General features: G+C 40.8%; 4 protein-coding genes across 14 annotated transcripts in view; all 4 read right to left on the reverse strand.

Moving 5' to 3' along the window:
- Positions 1-18,586, reverse strand: part of si:ch211-193k19.2 (uncharacterized protein LOC100034574 homolog) — a 1,126,861-nt gene that overhangs the window by 705,506 nt on the left and 402,769 nt on the right. The gene's annotated exons all lie outside the window — the stretch shown is intronic.
- On the reverse strand, positions 3-3,561 carry LOC117562943 (zinc finger and SCAN domain-containing protein 22-like). Of its 2 annotated transcripts, none has more exons than XM_034241015.1 (2): positions 2,602-3,561; positions 3-2,081 (listed from the first exon to the last, which is right to left on the reverse strand). In XM_034241015.1, exons 1-2 carry the CDS (start codon positions 2,762-2,764, stop codon positions 1,216-1,218), a joined length of 1,029 nt encoding a protein of 342 aa, XP_034096906.1. In that variant the 5' UTR covers positions 2,765-3,561; the 3' UTR covers positions 3-1,215. The 2 variants fall into 2 exon arrangements, with proteins under 2 accessions (XP_034096906.1, XP_034096905.1); XM_034241014.1 differs by having other exon boundaries at positions 3-2,084.
- On the reverse strand, positions 3,843-12,946 carry sytl1 (synaptotagmin-like 1). 10 transcript variants are annotated; one of them, XM_034240978.1, is made up of 17 exons: positions 12,868-12,946; positions 12,434-12,520; positions 11,714-11,886; positions 9,884-10,047; positions 9,420-9,534; positions 9,288-9,345; positions 9,166-9,205; positions 9,036-9,076; positions 8,799-8,912; positions 8,483-8,649; positions 8,297-8,399; positions 7,891-8,052; positions 7,442-7,520; positions 7,243-7,342; positions 6,271-6,476; positions 5,058-5,099; positions 3,843-4,263 (listed from the first exon to the last, which is right to left on the reverse strand). In XM_034240978.1, the coding sequence occupies exons 3-17, from the start codon at positions 11,836-11,838 to the stop codon at positions 4,124-4,126; spliced, it is 1,656 nt and encodes a 551-aa protein (XP_034096869.1). In that variant the 5' UTR covers positions 11,839-11,886; positions 12,434-12,520; positions 12,868-12,946; the 3' UTR covers positions 3,843-4,123. The 10 variants fall into 10 exon arrangements, with proteins under 10 accessions (XP_034096869.1, XP_034096870.1, XP_034096872.1 ...); XM_034240981.1 differs by having other exon boundaries at positions 3,851-4,263; positions 9,896-10,047; positions 11,714-11,865; XM_034240975.1 differs by having other exon boundaries at positions 3,851-4,263; positions 11,714-11,865.
- On the reverse strand, positions 14,703-16,689 carry cd164l2 (CD164 sialomucin-like 2). The gene is made up of 5 exons (XM_034241034.1): positions 16,479-16,689; positions 15,977-16,063; positions 15,485-15,577; positions 14,998-15,151; positions 14,703-14,771 (listed from the first exon to the last, which is right to left on the reverse strand). The coding sequence occupies exons 1-5, from the start codon at positions 16,552-16,554 to the stop codon at positions 14,756-14,758; spliced, it is 426 nt and encodes a 141-aa protein (XP_034096925.1). The 5' UTR covers positions 16,555-16,689; the 3' UTR covers positions 14,703-14,755.

Genomic DNA, 18,586 nt, shown 5'->3' on the forward strand with positions numbered 1-18,586 from the left:
AATTCACGTTTATTAACAATCGGTTACATCTTGCTTTTTCAGCTTCACAAACCAGGCACTTTTTACAAGCAGTTTGGATTACACATTTCAATTCAGGTATTCCGATATTTGACAAATCCTAATAGTAAATAAATAACACTCATTATGCAGAGTGGCCCACTTCAAAATAATATACATTATTTTTATTGGATTATGTTTGTTGCATTAATGTATTCTTAATATTAATGTTTCTGGCTGGATTATATTTATAAGAAGTCATCATTAAAAGAAGGAAACAAATAAATACGTGTATACCACCACTCATAACCTCTGCATCATTAGTGAGATGACAAGAGACATGTTATACTGGGGAAGAATTCTGAAAAGTGTTATCTGTCCAAAGATTTTACACATAAAGATAATTTCTTGCTTATAATAATCAATTTACAGAACAATTATATAGGCAATTTACAGCTTTTATTGTAACCCATCATGATAGGCGGAGTTTGACATTTGCGCTTGGGGGGGCAAACCTTTTTTACACAGTACACAGTCCCAACTATTGCGTAGCAATAAAGCCAGCGTTCACCGCACTGAGTATGACTTTTTCACATACGAACACAACTCGTCCTGTCATGCACGCCGTACACACACACACTCATATGGAAGGAGCGGTCTCTCCCCCCAACAACAGTGCATTGTATCTGTAAAACTTATAACCGTGCACATCTTATACTTGATAACTACTATATCCCTTGGTTACTTGAACACGCTACAATATTATGAACCAGTGTCCTACTTAGTGCAGAAGTAGACGCCTTAAACGTTTTAAAAATCGCCGCATAGCCATTACTGCTAATTATTGTAATACAATAGCTGAATCACTTGTATGCAAAAAAAAGCGAGGGAACTTGTGTCCTTAACGTCACACACACGTCACAACATGCGACTGCTCAAAAATGAAATTATTTCAAACAAAACATGATATTATTCAGCTTTGTATTGTAACAATCATTATATTACATCTATTAAAAATATTGACATACGAAATATTTGTATTGGAACACCTTTAGACGTAGTAATGCTGTAACATATTTCAGCCACTATATATGCCCCTCCCCGCAAAATCCGCCTATCATGAGCCATTTCTACCATGTTTTACTTTATAGCATTACCATTTCATACAGTAAGAACAGATTTACAGAAAAGTGGATATTCTGCTTAACTCTCATTAAGTCATGCCAAGTGAACATCTTCCATGTGTTTTGTCATTACATTATTCCGACTGAACTTCTTTCCACACACGGTGCAGGTGTAGGGTTTCTCTCCTGTGTGGATTCTCGTGTGGACGTTCAAGTTACCAACATGGCGGAACTCTTTTCCACAAATCCTGCATCTGTGTGGCCTGTCCTCCGAGTGAATCCTCATGTGCGCAGTCAGACTGTTGCCATGTCGAAACTCTTTACCACACAACTCACAGACGTACATCGTCTCACCAGTGTGGATTTGAGTGTGCATGGCAAGGTGTGTACTTCGCCTGAATTCTTTGCCACAGAAACTGCAGCAGTATGATTGGCTTGTATTTGTCTCTTTTTTTGATGAAGTTGAGCTGTTTGGTTCACAACTTTTAGTCCACTGTTTTTTCCCTGTTGGGCTCTGCGTGTGGATGTTTCCGATACTGTACTCTGTCACTGTTGCTAAACCCTGCGTAGGCCCCATGTTATTCACAGTTACAGAACGATCTGGCAAATTATTCCAACATTCACTGCTTGACTGTGCGTTTCCTTCAATCTCTCGGCGGTCAGCTGAAGTTTTAAGTACAGGCTTTCTGTCTTCATGTCCTGTGTCATGAGTTTGTAACTCAGTCATGGCTGAGTAAATGAAGGTGGGCGTCACTTTCAAAGTGCTGGTGTCCTCCATGTCTGGTAGCTGTTCTCCCTCTGGACTGCTCCATGGCTCTTCCTGTTTGATAGCTGGAGGGTCTGGGACCAGCAGGCCACACTCCTCCTGTTTCACACTGGGGTCGTTGTGGCAGCTCTTTGGACTCCAATCCGTTTCATGGTGTGTCTGCACATATGCACTGATAAATCCATGTGGCGTCTCTGCTAAGAGGAAAAAAGAGAAATTGTATTTGTGGATTACAGTTTTATTTCAGCATTATATTATCCTGTCTTGTTGTAATGAAGAAAAGTAAGCTATAAGGAGAGTCCACTTCCAAGACTTTATACTTCCATAATTCTTGAAGTTTTTTTCTCTGGCTTGTCTTCGAACTGCTGTCTGAGTGTTTTAAAATGCATGCAATTAAAAGTTGTTTGAGTTTGTAGCATGTCATCTCCCACCTTGTATTAGGGCTGCAATAATATCTTTTAATATATTATATTTGACAGAGCACTTTTTAAATCAGGGACAAAGACTTTGGCATTACACAACATCATGATCATGACCCTTTTAATACCTAAATTCATGTAATAGTCTTTGGTGCTGTTGAACTTTATAGCAATATGTGTTTCTGTTATCAAGCCAACCCTCATAAGGTGAGTGGGGTGGACATGTATCACACCTGTGTAACGTTATACCGTCTTTAAGACTGCTTGAGCATTTGAAAACAGAAACCAAACACACCTCTATTGAGTGATTGCACTTCCGGTTTGAGTCCATGCCGGTGGTCACCGTCTTGATGAGATCTCTGCTCAGATATGCTCCTCTGCACCGCGGAGAAGATCTCCTCTGCAGCCACACTCAGCCTCTCACTGATGAACAGCCTCAGCAGCTGCATTTCAGACATTTTAATCCACGTTCAACCCTCAACTACAGCGCGCAGTCCACCGGTGTTCCCTTTGTGTAAAACTTGTGACAGCTCAAAAAGCTACACGGAAATAAAGGGGAACTACACCCGGTTGCTAATTTCAAAATAAAAGTATACTTAGTTGCACATGAACGTTTCCAATTACAAACAGGGCTTGAAAACTGTTTAAATGAAACTAGGGATGTCGATGAAAAAGTATACGACATTGTATGTTGGTTAATAACCGACATAACCAGTTATGTGGTTATTAACAATAACCACTAACAAGCACTGTCAGTTTGTAACATTGAAATGATCAATTAAAATGTCATGATCCTAAGAGCACTGATGGGCCTATCTATAACCACCAAAGGCTGTAATCCATGAACTATGCGTAGGATTAATTCACCAAAGACAATCACCTTGACGATACTTTATTTTGAAAAGCCGACACTTCCGATCTCATAATAGGTTGAAGCAGGGAAGTTAATATCGCCATCTGCTGGACAGGAGTTGTGATTTATATGGTAAATGCCTTAATCCACTGTCTGTTGATACATGGGAGGATGGATGGAGAACAGTTTGTTTTATGTTAAAAAATAGGAGACATTACAACACTGGCCTTGTTATATTTACCCTATTCTTCATTGTCCTCCTTGTAAATTACCTGAAAACTATATTGAGTAAGTATAAAGTCTGACCACAAGGTGGCAGTCATGTAATCCATCCAAAAGTAAAGAATATTCATGCAACTGCAGGCCTTTCCTTTTCTACCCTGCCCAATTAAAGCAATGAGAGCTGAATAACTAATAATTACAATTGCCTGAATAAGAATAGATGTTTCTTATTAGGCGATTAGGGCCTATTTTTCTAACATGCTCAAATAGTTTTAGAGGTCTGGGAAACAACATGATATAAATACATGGCTATTTTTAACTTACTGTTTTTGTAACTATTTTTTAATTTATTATATTTGTTGGTTTATATTTGTCCTGGTCTGTGTATTCGCTTTTTGGTTTATTTGATGCCAATGTGATCTCACATTCACTCGATATATGCAAATAAGACCACTGGGTGATTCATCAGTTCAGGTTTGATATTTAATTAATAAACTACATCTGATTACAACACTTTTGTCACACACTGAACCAAAAACATACAAATAAAACATTTTAAATGAAGATAGATTTGGTTTTAAAACTAAATATTTCAGATCTACGCCACTAATTCACAATATTGCACTACTATGGCTTCCATTTGTGTGTGACAGAGAGGTTAAATGTGCGGAGGGGTGTCTTTTTTTCAGTCCAGCCATTATTTGTGTGTGTGTGTGAGCAGGGCGTGTCTGACTCTGGGTCACTAGGACCGGGGTGCGAGGTTAGTTCTGATTGATAGTGGTGCGTCGACCCAGTGGTTTGGGTTGTCAATCATGGAGGTCCACAATGCGGTCTCCTCTTCTGTGGAATCCATCCAGCTAACAGCCTCCCCATAACTCTGACCTAATACAAAAGCACACAGAATTATTTATTATTTATGTTAAGACGTTACCACAGAAATCCTCACCGCAATCGGAACAAAGAGAAATGATGCCTTTCTTAATGAGGCCGAGGAAACAATCCCCACACCGCAGTAATGTATTCACATATACCGCTATAGCTGAAAGTAGCAACAACCACGACTGAAGGGTTTGAAAAAACAATCTCATTGCAAATATTTTGATGTTAAACTGCAATATGATTCACAATATTGGAGGGAATTATAATTTGTATATCATCATTCTCATTTTCATTGGAAAATATATATAAATTATTATTGTTCGTTTTTTGCAACAGTAGCCTATGTACAGTGAATCTTTTTTCTTCAAGTCAATAGAACATATTTTAAAGCTTTTATATATCTGCGGAAACCAGAATACTGAAGTCAGAAAGGTATTTCGACATAATGTGCCTTTAACAAATATTGCACCTCATGCGATTTGGAAAATGACCAAATCACAACAATGTCTTTATTTGATGTTGTTCAGCCCTAGTGAAACCTAACAATCCCAAAACTCTAAGTAGGCCCTGCCCTCTTAATGCATCAACTGTTAAAAGTGTGTACACAACAAGCAAAACTTCATCATAAAAGTCACTTCCCACAGAGCCAACGTTTTATCAGTGGTGATTTCGACACACTCCCTATTAAGCACCAACTGAGTAAAAGAACACTATCAAAAACGACTTCTCAACAACTAAATGATCAGAAAACACAATTGTTTTCCACTTATTTAACTTTGCACAGTAACAATGCTTACCTAGAAATGAGCTCTCTCTGCTGACACGACCATCTGAAATGCCTGAAATGCCAACCGGACAAAATGCATTGCAATGTGAAGCAGTGGAAGGAAAAACACATCTACACTACACCACTCCAAATCAACACTGGAGATGAAGCAAAAACAGATTTACGGCACAGTCCTCAAAGATGACCATAAATGAAACCAACCAAACACCTCTTTAATGTCTCATCCCCTGACACTGAAGCTGGTTCCCTCCTACAAGCCTAATAAATATCAAGTGATATCGTGAGATATCATTTCATTTTTAATCACAGCTTTGAAAAGTTACATTTGGACGGCAAATTCTCGAGCTTTATTCATAACCTTGCAAAACTTTTGATATTAGGGAGCCTCCAGTCACCTGTGTTGACTCATAGAAGACAGCCTATGATAAACACGAGTGATTTAATTAAAAAAGCACACTGCCAAACAAAGGCTCGGAACTGAGTGTGACTTGATAAGGGATGAGATAAGATCCTCCCTTTAGCCCAGGCTCCACACGGCCTGCAGCACAGGAGAACAAACACTGTCCGTAATCACCAACACCGACTGCTGCTTTCAGAACGAGAATCTGCTTTGTTCCCTATCTGATCGCTTATTATATCATCCCTGCACTCAAACTAGAAAGAGCCCTGACCAATGAGCACGCTTTTAAAAAGAGGCCCTATTATGCTTTTTGGGTTTTGCCTTTGACTGTAGTATGTTATAAAAGTTTTTGTGCATGTTAATGGTCTGCAAGGCTAAAATCCCAAACTTTCTCTCCCACACATCCCCCCCCCACCTGCCTGAAACGCCTCCATTGTTGTCCTTTGTTTACTTCCATAACATAGTGACATCACTATGTAACACTTGCGCTTCTATTAGCTAGCATACCAACACATTGCACTTGATAGGCTAAGGGGCAGGACATCTCTAAGCTGTTGACCAATCAGAATGGGCTCTGGTTTTAGACAGAGGGTGAAAAGAGGTGCTGCAGCACAGGCAGTATGAGAACAATTTTAAACATGTAAACATGTCACAGTAGAGGCACAAAATACAAATATGAAACCTGAAAATGAGCAATATAGGGCACTGAAACAGTAAAACACCCAGCCAAACAAGTTAATAGTCCAATATCTGCAGAGAAATAATTGTTATGATTTTAATTTGGTGCATTAGTGTAGATGTGATTAAGTGAAGCGACACCCACCAGTTCCACAGCTCAGACGAACCCCCCCCAGGACCCACGGCTTTAAGCCATCGCGCTGCCAGACAGTGAGTTCTGCGCAGGCTTCTCTCAGGTCGCTGGAGTGGAAGCCGTCGTACACCATGGTGTGGTTGTAGGTCGGGTTGAAGGAGCGCTTTATCAACCGCGTCTTCTGACCACTCTGCCGACTGGCATCTGGGAGTATGTAGCTTGTGGGGATTAGATTATGAAAATTAGACAATTACATTCAGATTCAAACCAGGACTATGGAAGTGTTTGAATTGAATTAGGCTTTGTTTATGTTGTATGCAGGATGTGTGCGTGTTAAAAACTCTACATTTACACATTTAATAAATATGAATTGCAATTCTTTGATATAAACTGTATGTAATTTACTTTTAAAAAATGTTTTAAAAGGATGTACATTTTACAGATATTAAAGAAAGAACCAAATTAATGAATTACAACATGATGGCTTAAAGATCGTCCCACCTAATTACCTTAATGCTTACAAAAAGGATTTTTTAATAGAGAGATGGACACCAATGATGGAGAAAATTAGGGAGCATTGGGATTAAGATAAAGACTCATATACTGTACTCACAAATAACGACTGCACCCAATACCCTCGAGTACTCTATGGCCTCTTTTTGTTAAATAAATGATATGGATACAATCCTATCCAGTTAGGCTTGGGTTTTTTTACCTTTTGTAAACTTTACTTTATAATTTAAATCCTTTCAAGTTGAATTGTTTGGATATAAAGGACCTTATAAATAGTTGAACAGCTTGTAAATGAAACCGTCAATCCATGTTAAAATTCGGTTTGATATGAGAAAAACGAAATAACCATGGTAATAACTGTGCCTGTAAAGTTGGAGAATGTAACATCTATAATTTTTTCAAGTCAAAACTGTTGCCAGGATCAATCCCTGATGACAAAATATCGGGAAAAATGTTGCCGAGCTGACGTACCTCCTGACAAAAGAGTCTATGACGCCGCCTTTGTTTGCCAGGAGACCTTGAGCCTCCCGAAGCCAGATGTGAAGCTCTCCTGTCAGAGGCAGTCCACCACCTTCACACCCACACACACACACCACACCCACACACAAACACAAGATGTGTGATTAAGGTGGGACATCACTTGCATTCCTGAAGTGTGTGCTGTGCTCACCCTCATATCCGTCTGGGATGAACTTTATAGAGAGCAGGAGGGTCCCGCGACTGCTAATAGAGTCTGGATTCAAATTAACCTGTGGTGTGGGGATGTAGGGGAGGTAGAAAATAGTAAAAGATAAAAGGCAGAAAAAAGACAAAGAAAGAAGGAGAAAGAAAAAGCCAGGGGAGAGAGGCAGACGTGTGGAAGAAGGAAAAGATTAAGCTTACATAAAACCTTAGTTGAAATTCACAGCATGCCTCCCTTCAGCTCTCCCAGACACAAGAGACACTCCTCCCTGTACTCTGTGTCTGCAACCAAGTGTGCATTTCCATACACTCTACTAAAGAAATCTAGATGCAGACATTATAGTGTTTAGGTAAATATTGTACTGGGAGAATTCAAACAGACTTATGTGACTGCATGACTGTCTATTTGCATTCAAATCATTCTGCGCTCTTCTCTACCCTTGGCTGCAGGTCCTGCCAAAGTGGCAGAGAGGAGGTCCAGTCCCAGTGGCTCAGAGACATCTCCACCTCCCCCAGAAACACGTTCCTGCCCAGGGGCTCGGCATGCCACACGGAGAGGTTCAAGGTCCGGCTCCGTAGCTCTCCAACCCGTACTTTATACTATAAGAGAGAGGACAAGATTTAGGCGGAGAGGCAACTGCAAGATAAAGCACAGCAGGTTCTCTGTCCCCTAGGATGTATATTTAAATCTGGTAATTTATTGATAAGAGGTATTTGTGACTGCAGAGTTAAGCGTCTGCAGTGCATGTTGCAGGACACTTGGAGAAGAGCTGAGAGACAGATGGCTAATGGGGGATTTCTGTGAAGGCTGCCACTGAATGCAATATGTAAATGAGTGTCTCACTCTGAGCGTCTGATCAAACACTGGGTCCAATGTCTTCTTCCTCACTGCAGTTTTCTTCTTGCTGTGACTCGACTTGTCCGGCAGGAGATAGGTTTTAACATATCTGTAAAATGCACACACAGACACTTTTTGATTGATTAGGTATGGGACATTGTTGCTGCAAGATGCACATTCACCGTCACTTACGGGTCAGAGCGGTTCTTCCGCGCTGAAGCGATGTCCTCGCAGCGATAGACTTTGACTTGCAGCTCCTCCTTCTGGGTGTCATAAACCAATGAGAATTGGATTCGGCCCCTCACCTCCACCACTCCAAAATCCCCTGAGCTGAAGAGACTCATCATGCTGCCACTGAGCTGTAACACACGCAGAACAGCGATCAGCACCTACGTCACTGTCCGAGCTGAGTCATCTTGCGTTGCTGGATAGTCAATTAATCAAGTGTGTGTGTGTTTGCATGCGTGCGTGTGTGCGTACGTGAATATGTGTGTGTGTGAGTGTGTACCGTGTAGCCTGAATGAATGCTGCCGTTGGAGCTGCTGTTTTTCAGAGAAGCTGGATCTGGTTCTGTCAGGAAGCTGCTCACAGAGTCACTGTCCTCGTGACCGTCAAAGTCATCCTAAACACACACACACATCCGGTATACTCATTATCATATAATTGAACTACTTTTCTTACTTTTCAAACTCTACTGTTATAAAAGCAAAAATGTGTGAATGATTTAGACATTTAAATAATTCACCTCAGGCTCCTCTGAGTGGCCATTACTTCTTCTTTCCCACTCTATGAACAGAAAGAGTTGAAAATGAATAATCACACTGCAAGAGACTATCAAGAGAGCTCGAGAGGCATTGAGAGAGAAACTTCCATACCTTTGGATGATGATGAGGAACTATTGTTATACTGCAGTCTCTGAAATTGAAGATAATTATTAGTATTTACATGATTTCTTATTTTATGCAGGGTAAAACTGAAACAAAAAGCACACACAGACCTGTACTACGGGACTTTTTGTTCTGGGTGTGGGTACAGGTTTCAAACTTCCTTCAATCCTGAAAACAACCAACCAGATTTGGAATAATTGCAGCTCGACACAAATGTTATTAAGTGTAAAGACGTCACTAACCCTCCACTCTCCTTCTCTCTGCCGTCCTTGTGTCTCCTCTCCGCCTCAGGAGAGGAGTTATTGTTGCTGGAGGTTTCTTCTCTCTCTCCATTGAACAGTCCATTCAGTGGCACATCTGTTACCATGGAAACAAATACAGACCCATCACTGGGATATCCCTATAAAGCCCACATGCCTGTTGTTGGAGCTATATATTGGTTAAAATTATTTAATAGTTAAACGTTTTTTATTATACCTTTGTTATTCAGTGTTATTATTTAAGTTTAATTAAGTCATTTTTATGATTTCAGTGTTCATTGTACTTTGTTTATTGGAAATAAATGTAAGAAACCACCCTTTTTGCCTGGACTTGGATCATTCCCCTGCATAAGATTCACTAACTGGTGCCTCAGTGGCAATTTTATTTTAAATGACATTTTCTGTTTTATTTCTTCATGATTTTCGCCACCACACCTATGCAATACCTGAAAACTGACCTCTGGTCTTGGACTTCCTGCGGCGTATGGTTGAGTGGACGAGTGCGCTGACAGACGTCTGGCTGCGATGGCGTTTGATACTCTGCTCTTTGAACCATTCCCCTGACAGGAAGCGCATACGGGTCGGGTCCGTCTCCGCCTCCTGGAGGACCCTGCAGCGTGGAGAAAGGGCCACGTTTTAAAGCAGTTTAACAGCAAACAATCATGAAATACTATCTGCAAAAGTCAGCTGATGTCAGTCTTGCCTAAACAATCACTGTTTATACTGAAATATATACACTGAACAAAAATATAAATGCAACACTTTTGTTTTTGCTCCCATTTTTCCCAAATGAACATTCAATTCACGGGCAACAGCTCTGGTGGACATTCCTGCTTTCAGCATGCCAATTGCACGCTCCCTCAAAACTTGCGGCATCTGTGGCATTGTGCTGTGTGATAAAACTGAACATTTTTAGAGTGGCCTTTTATTGTGGCCAGCCTAAGGCACACCTGTGCAATAATCATGCTGTCTAATCAGCATCTTGATATGCCACACCTGTGAGGTGGGATGGATTATCTCGGCAAAGGAGAAGTGCTCACTATCACAGATTTTTTCAGATTTGTGAACAATATTTGAGAGAAATGGTTATGTTGTGTATATAGAAAATGTTTTAGATCTTTGAGTTCATCTCATGAAAAATGGGAGCAAAAACAAAAGTGTTGCATTTATATTTTTGTTCAGTGTATGATTTCCGATGCCATCTTATTAATTAATAAAAAAGATATTCATTTAATTCTAAAAATCAATGAAGACTATAGATCAAACTCTAACGATAAACATGTCATACATTATCGTTTAAAAGGCATGCGTGTCAAATAAATAAACCCACAAAATTAACAACATTAAAAACAACAGGTGCACTTCTCTTTGAATAATACAACTTTGTCATCAGCTAATGCCCCAGTGTAAAGATTAATCAACTCATGCATCACACACAGGAAACAACAGGGGGACTATTAGACCTTACTAACTTAGACAGTCTATGTGACTAAAGAAGGTGACCAGTGATCAATAACAGGAGCTGCTCTGCTCTGTAGGCAGAAAACATTTAACTGTGAAGTTCTTTGAATTCCCAAACTGAAGCCAGGCTTTTGGGGGCTCTTGAGGATAGTGAAGCCAGATTGCCAAAAGCCTGAGAGGCATTAGTGAGTCATTGAAGTGTGTCCAGTAGTGACGTAGAAGGGCTTGTCAACAACACATCCATGGTCTGTGTGCGTTTTGATAGTTAGTTTAAAGCAGGGGTGTCAAACTCAAGGCCCGGGGGCCAAATCCGGCCTGCGACTTCATTTTATGTGGCCCGCAAGAGCTTGCAAAGAATATAATACGTTTATTATACGGTTACGTGCCACTTTACAGAAGCAGGTTGCCCATAAACTACATGTCCCACAATGCATCTCATTTTGTGAAATGCACACTGAAGAGACTTGCAATTATTTGCCCTGGACTTCTGCTTTCAGACGTAGTTGGTAGTTAATTATCCTATCCAATAATAATCCAATTGGCAATAGTGTAATATAATACATTATTTTATATATATATTATATATGTATATTTATATAGTTACAACCGGCCCTTTGAGTGCAACCATAATGCTAATGTACTCCGAGATGAAATTGAGGTAAGGAATAAAATGTGATTGTTGTTGTCCACACAGGTTAACCAGTTTTGCCACTGCTTACTCTTTCCTGCCACTTCTGGCTAAGTCTAATGTTTCACCTCTCTGTATGTTAGTAGGCAAAACTGGCAGCTAAATAGGAAAAACAGTCACCTCTGACCTTACACGTCCTTCATCGCGACGACGCAGATCCAAGTCCCGCTGTATGACCTGCAGGATGCTGGACTGCTCCTCTTCTGTCAGGAAGGTCAGATCAAGAGAAGAATCAACCGGCTCCTCCTCCATCCCTGAGAGGAGGAAAGACCACAACACCTACAAGACCCAGGACAGGCCCTGTTTATATTAAATTACATTTAAACAAGGTATACATTACAGTTATGTTGTGGGGACTGACATATATTTCAGAAAACATTTTGGCATGCTTAACCATGTTTCCCAAATTGCCCTGTGACCCCTTAAAATTGAGCGTTGTCTACTTCCCCTCACATGTTGCATATGTCAACAAGGTTTGAGAAGATTAGTCCTTCTTATCTTGTGGTTAACATTGTCAAACTATTCAATGCAGTTTGAAATATGCATCGGCAAGGACATATGTTGTGTCAGGAAGGCAACCTGTCTGTTTCAATGGCTTTCATCTGACCCTGCTCCAAATTCTCTTCATTAAACACTATATAAACCCCTTACCTAAAAAAGGCTTGGAAATACATTTGATTATTTAAGCTTCTATTTCTTGATTTGAAACAGAGAAGCATGTTGGGGGGGGGAAATGCAGTAAAGCAACGTCTGTATGTTCAATAACCGGCTGCATCGCAGTATAATACTTTTATGTCAATGATAATGTGCGTCTGTGTGGTGGTGTGTGTGCCTTTAGGCTAGTTACCTCCGGGTAATTAGCGCATGCGCAGAGTGATCCTCCTGGTGTTAGGAGTTTGGCAAACAGGAGTGCTCAAGCTTTCATAACTGGATACTTACACCAAGACAAAAACAACAAATAATATAATGAAGTTGCTAGCATATCATAGGCTCTCCTAATAATATGTTCTTGTAGAAGCCTTATATTTGCTTTTAGTTATTACTACATAGTCCATTCGTACACAACGATAATGAGATAATTTCGCTTTCTGGCTGTTAGCACAATTTTTTCTTCATGAAAATAGGTCTGTGCACTACTTTTTATCATCATGGGCGCGCGAGAGAGAGGACACCTGTCGCCTTTTCCTCTTTTTTGACCAAAGGTTAATTAAACTCTTCCCTCTCTGACGTTCATCACAAATACACACGGCAACATTAAACCCCAAGGTAAAACTGTCTTACCTTAGCTGGGAGCTTCCGCCACTTCTATCTGTGGAAAAGTTTAGTGGAAAGTTGTCCAGAGTGCGGTGCGTCTCGAGGTCTGTGTGCAAAGTAAACGAAGTGAACACGCCCTCCAGAGTCAGCTGGGAAGCAGGAACAAACGGAAAATACAGTGTGTGCGTGTGTGTGTGTGTGTGTGTGAGAAAGAGTCATATCAAACAGTCAGGCAAACACACCGTATCAACACACACACACACATGGATGTTTTACAGGGTGGAGGTGGCATGTAACTTTTCTTCCTTGTATCTGTCCACACCTGCTAAACACACACTCGGTCACACACTGCACCTTCTCTGTAACTACACAAACAACTGGACACATGCAAACAAGGATGTATGCTTGTTTTAAAGGGAGTATAGCACTGGAAGCTTGTCTCAAGTTTAAGGTGGCAATATGAGCGTTGGGGGAGGGTGCATGCATTCAGCTTGAAAAAGACTTGTATTCAGTCCTGTCCTTTGTCAACATACTTGGATGGCAGCCATGTTCTGCCCAGTTGGAAAACGTTTTGTGTGGGCCTATTCAAGCCTGTGTAGGTCCTGGCACAGCCGCACATACAGTGTCTGGTGCCTCCAACCAGCCGACCTGCTGCTTCCTAAAGGCCTCCACCAGCAATCTGTCCCTGCTGCATGCTGGGATCCCTACTGACACCCATAAGGATCAATGGGTGCTTCTTATACTGGGAACATGTCACATGCCCAGATCACAGCAGAATCTGTTCAGTCACTCATTGCTGGAATAGGCACTCAAAACATACTTTACAAACCCCCACTGTGATTACTTATTCCAACTCCTCATTAGAATGCAAAAAGAAAACATCAAACAGAAAAAAAGGTAATTATCGTTAGTTTATTCAGGCTGCCAACATTTTAATTGTAATGGCATCACAACAAAAAAAGAAATTCTGATTATATTGAACACTTTACCATACTGTAAGTAAACAGGATCACTTTAAATGTTGTTTAATTGCTATTATAGGGTTGAAGCTGATATGCATATAATATAAACGTGAGCAGTCAAAACAGAAATTAGAAATTAATTATTAAAAAAGACTCTGAGCTATTGAAACATCAGAGCAAAAACACACACAAATCAGAGGGGTGGTGAATACCTTTTTGGTAGATAGAAGCTTAAATGACTTCCACTATTGCTTAGACAGTCATTTATCATGTTGCCAAAGGTGCTGTCCAGGGACCTTCAAGAGTTTTTGACATGGCTCCTAAGGGTACCTGCATTAAGATCACCTAACTCACTGCTCAAGAAATCAAAAAGATATGACATACATAAATATTTAAATGTTTGGTTTCAATAAAACACTAAAGAGAGTTATGCAGCACCACATGAAACACACACATCCTCTGAGATGAAGGAAACACAACATTCAGATTCTCATTTTGGTCTGTTTACGCTTTTAAATGCCATTTATGACCTACTGCCTGCATTGGGATTATATCACTCTTTCCCACCACTGCACTATTTACACAGTTAAACAGCTAATTTTATAAAGCTAGTTCATTGTCGTTTGTAGGAGAACAAACACTGAGAATTTATGTTGAGTACGTCATTAAGATATTTCTCTGAAAGCGCTGAGATTTGTCAGATCATATAAATACCAACAGCCAAAGTCTCTCTGGAATGTAAAGTCTATACAATCACAGGGAACACATACACTCATTACACAATGTAGTATTTTGGGGGGAAATGTCCTCCTATAACACACCCATCCCCTAGGGGGTTACACATGGGGACCAAACCAAAACTGACAGGGGCTCAGAAAAAAAAAAAAACACTCGATGAGTCACTGCTCTGCTGTCCTCCGCCCTCGCCTGGTTGTCCTTCATACATCTTTTCTTCACTGTGGCTGCTCTCTGTGTGAAGACAAACAGAAATGTAACTTGATAAAGGCTGTGATCAGAATCTAAATTCAATCTAGAGGGACGATAAAGGTGAATCATTTAACATCGGTTGATGCTGATCACTACGCCCAGCAGAGGCTGCTGTTGCTCCAACAGATACTCTAAACTCAGTGACACACATACTGATACAATCATGCTAAATTATCTGTCCTCTCTTCACCTATGTGGGCAAACTCACATGGGGTCATAGTTGCTCTGCTCTTTGGATTTGAGGAAGCGCATGGCAAAGAAGCCGCCTGCCTGCACACACAGCACCAGGATGATGCCTCCAATGAAGCTGGACATGTCAAACTTGGCCTGGGAGAACTCTGAGTTGGTGTTACTTCCATCACCTAGAGGAAAAGAAAGGAAGTGTTTGATGGGTTGACAATACAATCACATGAAAGCAGTGTGAGGTGGGAAAAAAGCGTTTTTCTGGTGCAATTGATTGAGTGTCATTGGAGAACATTTTACTTAGCTCTTATGGGAATAATGAATGTCTGACGCAAGAGAGAGGAAATGGGGGTAGGAGGGGATGCTGGAGTCGATTAAATGTACCTGAGTCACTTTTACCTTCTCCGTCAGCTACATTCTCCACAACTGGGAATTTAGACATGCAAAATAAATGAACTTTAGTGAGGTGGCAGACATGCATTTTGTTCATTAAGAAGTGTTTTGTTTTCTACCTGAGCACAGTTCAGACACTCTAGTCCAGCTACAGTTCCTGCCGTCGTCTGCTGAGTTGCCCCCATCAGTCACACACATGCCTGTATCATTACCTGAGACGGAGAGAACAAGTATTTTAATGTGTGTGTGTGTGTGTGTGTGTGTGTGTGTGTGTGTGTGTGTGTGTGTGTGTGTGTGTGTGTGTGTGTCATATCATGTGTGTGTTCCTGGCACACTAAATAATTCAGACGTCTTGTACAAACCCGGGAAGCTTATGTTACAGCAGCTTTGATGATTGAATTACTATCAGAGGTCAGGGGTGTGTGCGTGCGTGTGTGTGTGTGCGTGTGTGCGTGTGTGTGTGTGTGTGTGTGTGTGTGTGTGTGTGTGTGTGTGTGTGGTGTGTGTGTGTGTGTGTGTGTGTGTGTGTGTGTGGTGTGTGTGTGTGTGTGTGTGTGTGTGTGTGTGTGTGTGTGTGTGTGTGTGTGTGTGTGTGTGTGTGCGCGCATCACCATCTGGACAAAGCCTCCAGACACAGCCTGTCAGGTTCAGCATGGAATCGCCAACGCACAGGTCACATGATTCAGCTTGAGAACAATCTGTAGGAGGAACGAGACTGGCAGTCAATTAGAAGTGTCAGTCAAAGCGGTTAATTGGCCGATGTATAATTATCCCCCACAGACACATTACAACGGTCTAATTGTTACAATACATCCCACTAGTCTGGATAGTGTCAGTGTGTGGACACAATTGGCTAGTAGTGCCGCAGGAGATTCTCATTCACCTGTCTTATTGTTGTGAGCTTGTGGGAGTTATTGTAGGATAAGCTATCATCACAGTAAATACAAAGAGACGTTATCAGGGAATCTCTTGAAGGAGATCAAATGGAAACAGGGAGAAAGGGTAAGTAGATGCCAAAGTGTAGAAAAAACATGCCAACAGGTTCCTGACAAAACTAAAATACATGGAGATGGTCTTAAATGAAGAGTATAAGAGAAATGGATGGACCCATACCTGACTGTGGGAACACAAATGGCACCACTGCTATAAGCAGGAGTGTGGAGCAGAGGACCTTCACCACCATCTGCATCCTGACAGCCTCACAGCACCAACACCTGCAACTGAGAGCTGAAGACTTTACGCTCGGGGAAGAATAAGTATCAACAAAAAGGCTTCAGTTAAAATATATCTTCTGTAAGTCCGCAAAGTGGATCCAATCGTTGCAAAGGGAGATATGGCAGCTTGCTGGGACACAGAGAGAAAGACGCAGAGACCTGTGTAACATGAGCAACACCCAAACTTGGTCACCTGGCAACCAACTGGCCCACCTCAACCCTCCTGAAACACACACCGGGTTGGATGGAGTGACATGGTTTGCCTCGGCTGGCAGCGCACGCACACACGCACGCACACACACACACACACACACACACACACACACACACACACACACACACACACACACACACACACACACACACAGACCTGCTTTCACACTTCTGTCCTTACAAACTGCTCAAATAATGGGGAGGAAAATGGGAATATTAAATAATCAGTTATTGTATATAAATATGTTTACATTACACAAATCAGCGTATGTTGTAGGATAGTGGGTCCCAACCAAGGGACGGGGACCAATCAAGTGACCCCAAAATAATAATCAGATAATTTAGGGGACAAGAAAGAAAAAACAACTGTTCAAGTGTAATTTATCCTCTGGACAACATGAATGTTTGAAGCAAATTTCATGATAATCCCTCCAATCATTAATGAGATATTTCTGCGTTTGTCATAGAGCACCATTACCACAACTGTTAAAGGCATTCCTGCTAGACAACAATTACATGTTTCTGACACTTTTAATTGTGAATTACTTGTAACTAAATGTACTGTAGAGGCATTTTCAAATGTTTAAGACTAAACAAGAAGGGAAATGCCTTTTTTGTTCACTCAAAATCCATAAGCATGACAAGGGTTGTCAAGCAGCTTTATTTTTAAGTGATCGCAAGCCAATTAAAGGTGGCAATGAATGTTTTAAGCTAGAACCATCAGGAATATATTCAACTTTTTATTTCCTGTCAAGAATCAAACAAGTACATGTTTTTAACAGGTATTAACTGGAACCTTCTGGTTTAGGCAGTTTATCTTGTTCCTCATAAGTGATGGGGCCGGTCAATAATAGTGTGTTGATTGACTGGTTCAAATTAGGATAGCTGTATTTATAGTGTGGTGTGAATGCTTTTTAAAACATGTTGGCATGTGACATTTGCTGTAGAGAGTCTGCGTCATAGTCTATCACCAAATGTGTGACTGATTTTGATTTGTGAAGTGTTACAGAGTCACTTTTCAAGCAATCATTTATTAACTTTTATGACACAAAGAAGGTTATGAACAAAGGCTCTTAATAATTACTGAAATACCTTTCAATAGCTGTGTTTATGAAATAGATTAGAGCAAATGTAAAAAATAAAATCACAATAAATAGGACCACAAATACATGTCATGTTTGATACTAATTTTACAGTCAACTATTAGGTCATAATCAAACATATAGCATATGGGCACGAGACAGATGGTCTGGATGTATCCCTTTCTAGATTGGTGATGTGAAAAAAAGAGAAAGAAAACAATCTTCACACCCCTGAATACGTACACGTGCACCAGCAAAAAAACGTGCAAGCGCTCTGACATGCAACCTGTTGCTTTGTGATAAAGTCAACTGAGTCATCGCCCCGGGCTGCAAGTCCTCAAAATCAGATGCATTGAGCACAGGATCACGTCAGTTAATTCCATCGTCATCATCCTCACCGCCTCCACACACATGGCTCATAGTATCCTCTCACATGTCATATGCTCTCACACATTGTCTGGGTACATCTGTGCATCTCTACGGGCCGGCTGTTTTGTGTTTGTGTGCACACAACAACAACAAAAAACCCACGAAGGGATATTCCGCATCGCAGTCATGTCGAACACGATCTTCTTCAACAGTGATGCTCCCACCGCTGGCAATAAATCGACACACCAGCGAAAAACTCTTGGATAATGCTGTAATTTACAACCAAAGACACCGAGAGACATATAGAAGAAATCCACAGCTGATATAACTGAATGATCGGCAA

This window comes from Gymnodraco acuticeps, unplaced genomic scaffold (assembly GCF_902827175.1).
Source record: "Gymnodraco acuticeps unplaced genomic scaffold, fGymAcu1.1, whole genome shotgun sequence".
Classification (NCBI taxonomy): domain Eukaryota; kingdom Metazoa; phylum Chordata; class Actinopteri; order Perciformes; family Bathydraconidae; genus Gymnodraco; species Gymnodraco acuticeps.

Coding starts and splice junctions, on each gene's coding strand:
- LOC117562943 (XM_034241014.1), bottom strand. CDS start 2,764: ATGTCTGAAATGCAGCTGCTGAGGCTGTTCATCAGTGAGAGGCTGAGT. Junction 2,085..2,601: donor AGTGCAATCACTCAATAGAG/GTGTGTTTGGTT, acceptor TTTTCCTCTTAG/CAGAGACGCCACATGGATTT.
- sytl1 (XM_034240978.1), bottom strand. CDS start 11,838: ATGGAGGAGGAGCCGGTTGATTCTTCTCTTGATCTGACCTTCCTGACA. Junction 9,535..9,883: donor GACCAGAGGTCAGTTTTCAG/GTATTGCATAGG, acceptor CCATGGTAACAG/ATGTGCCACTGAATGGACTG. Junction 6,477..7,242: donor ATAGACTCTTTTGTCAGGAG/GTACGTCAGCTC, acceptor AATCCCCACAAG/CTACATACTCCCAGATGCCA.
- cd164l2 (XM_034241034.1), bottom strand. CDS start 16,554: ATGCAGATGGTGGTGAAGGTCCTCTGCTCCACACTCCTGCTTATAGCA. Junction 15,578..15,976: donor CTGGAGGCTTTGTCCAGATG/GTGATGCGCGCA, acceptor TCTCCGTCTCAG/GTAATGATACAGGCATGTGT. Junction 15,152..15,484: donor AGTGTCTGAACTGTGCTCAG/GTAGAAAACAAA, acceptor CTTTTCCTCTAG/GTGATGGAAGTAACACCAAC.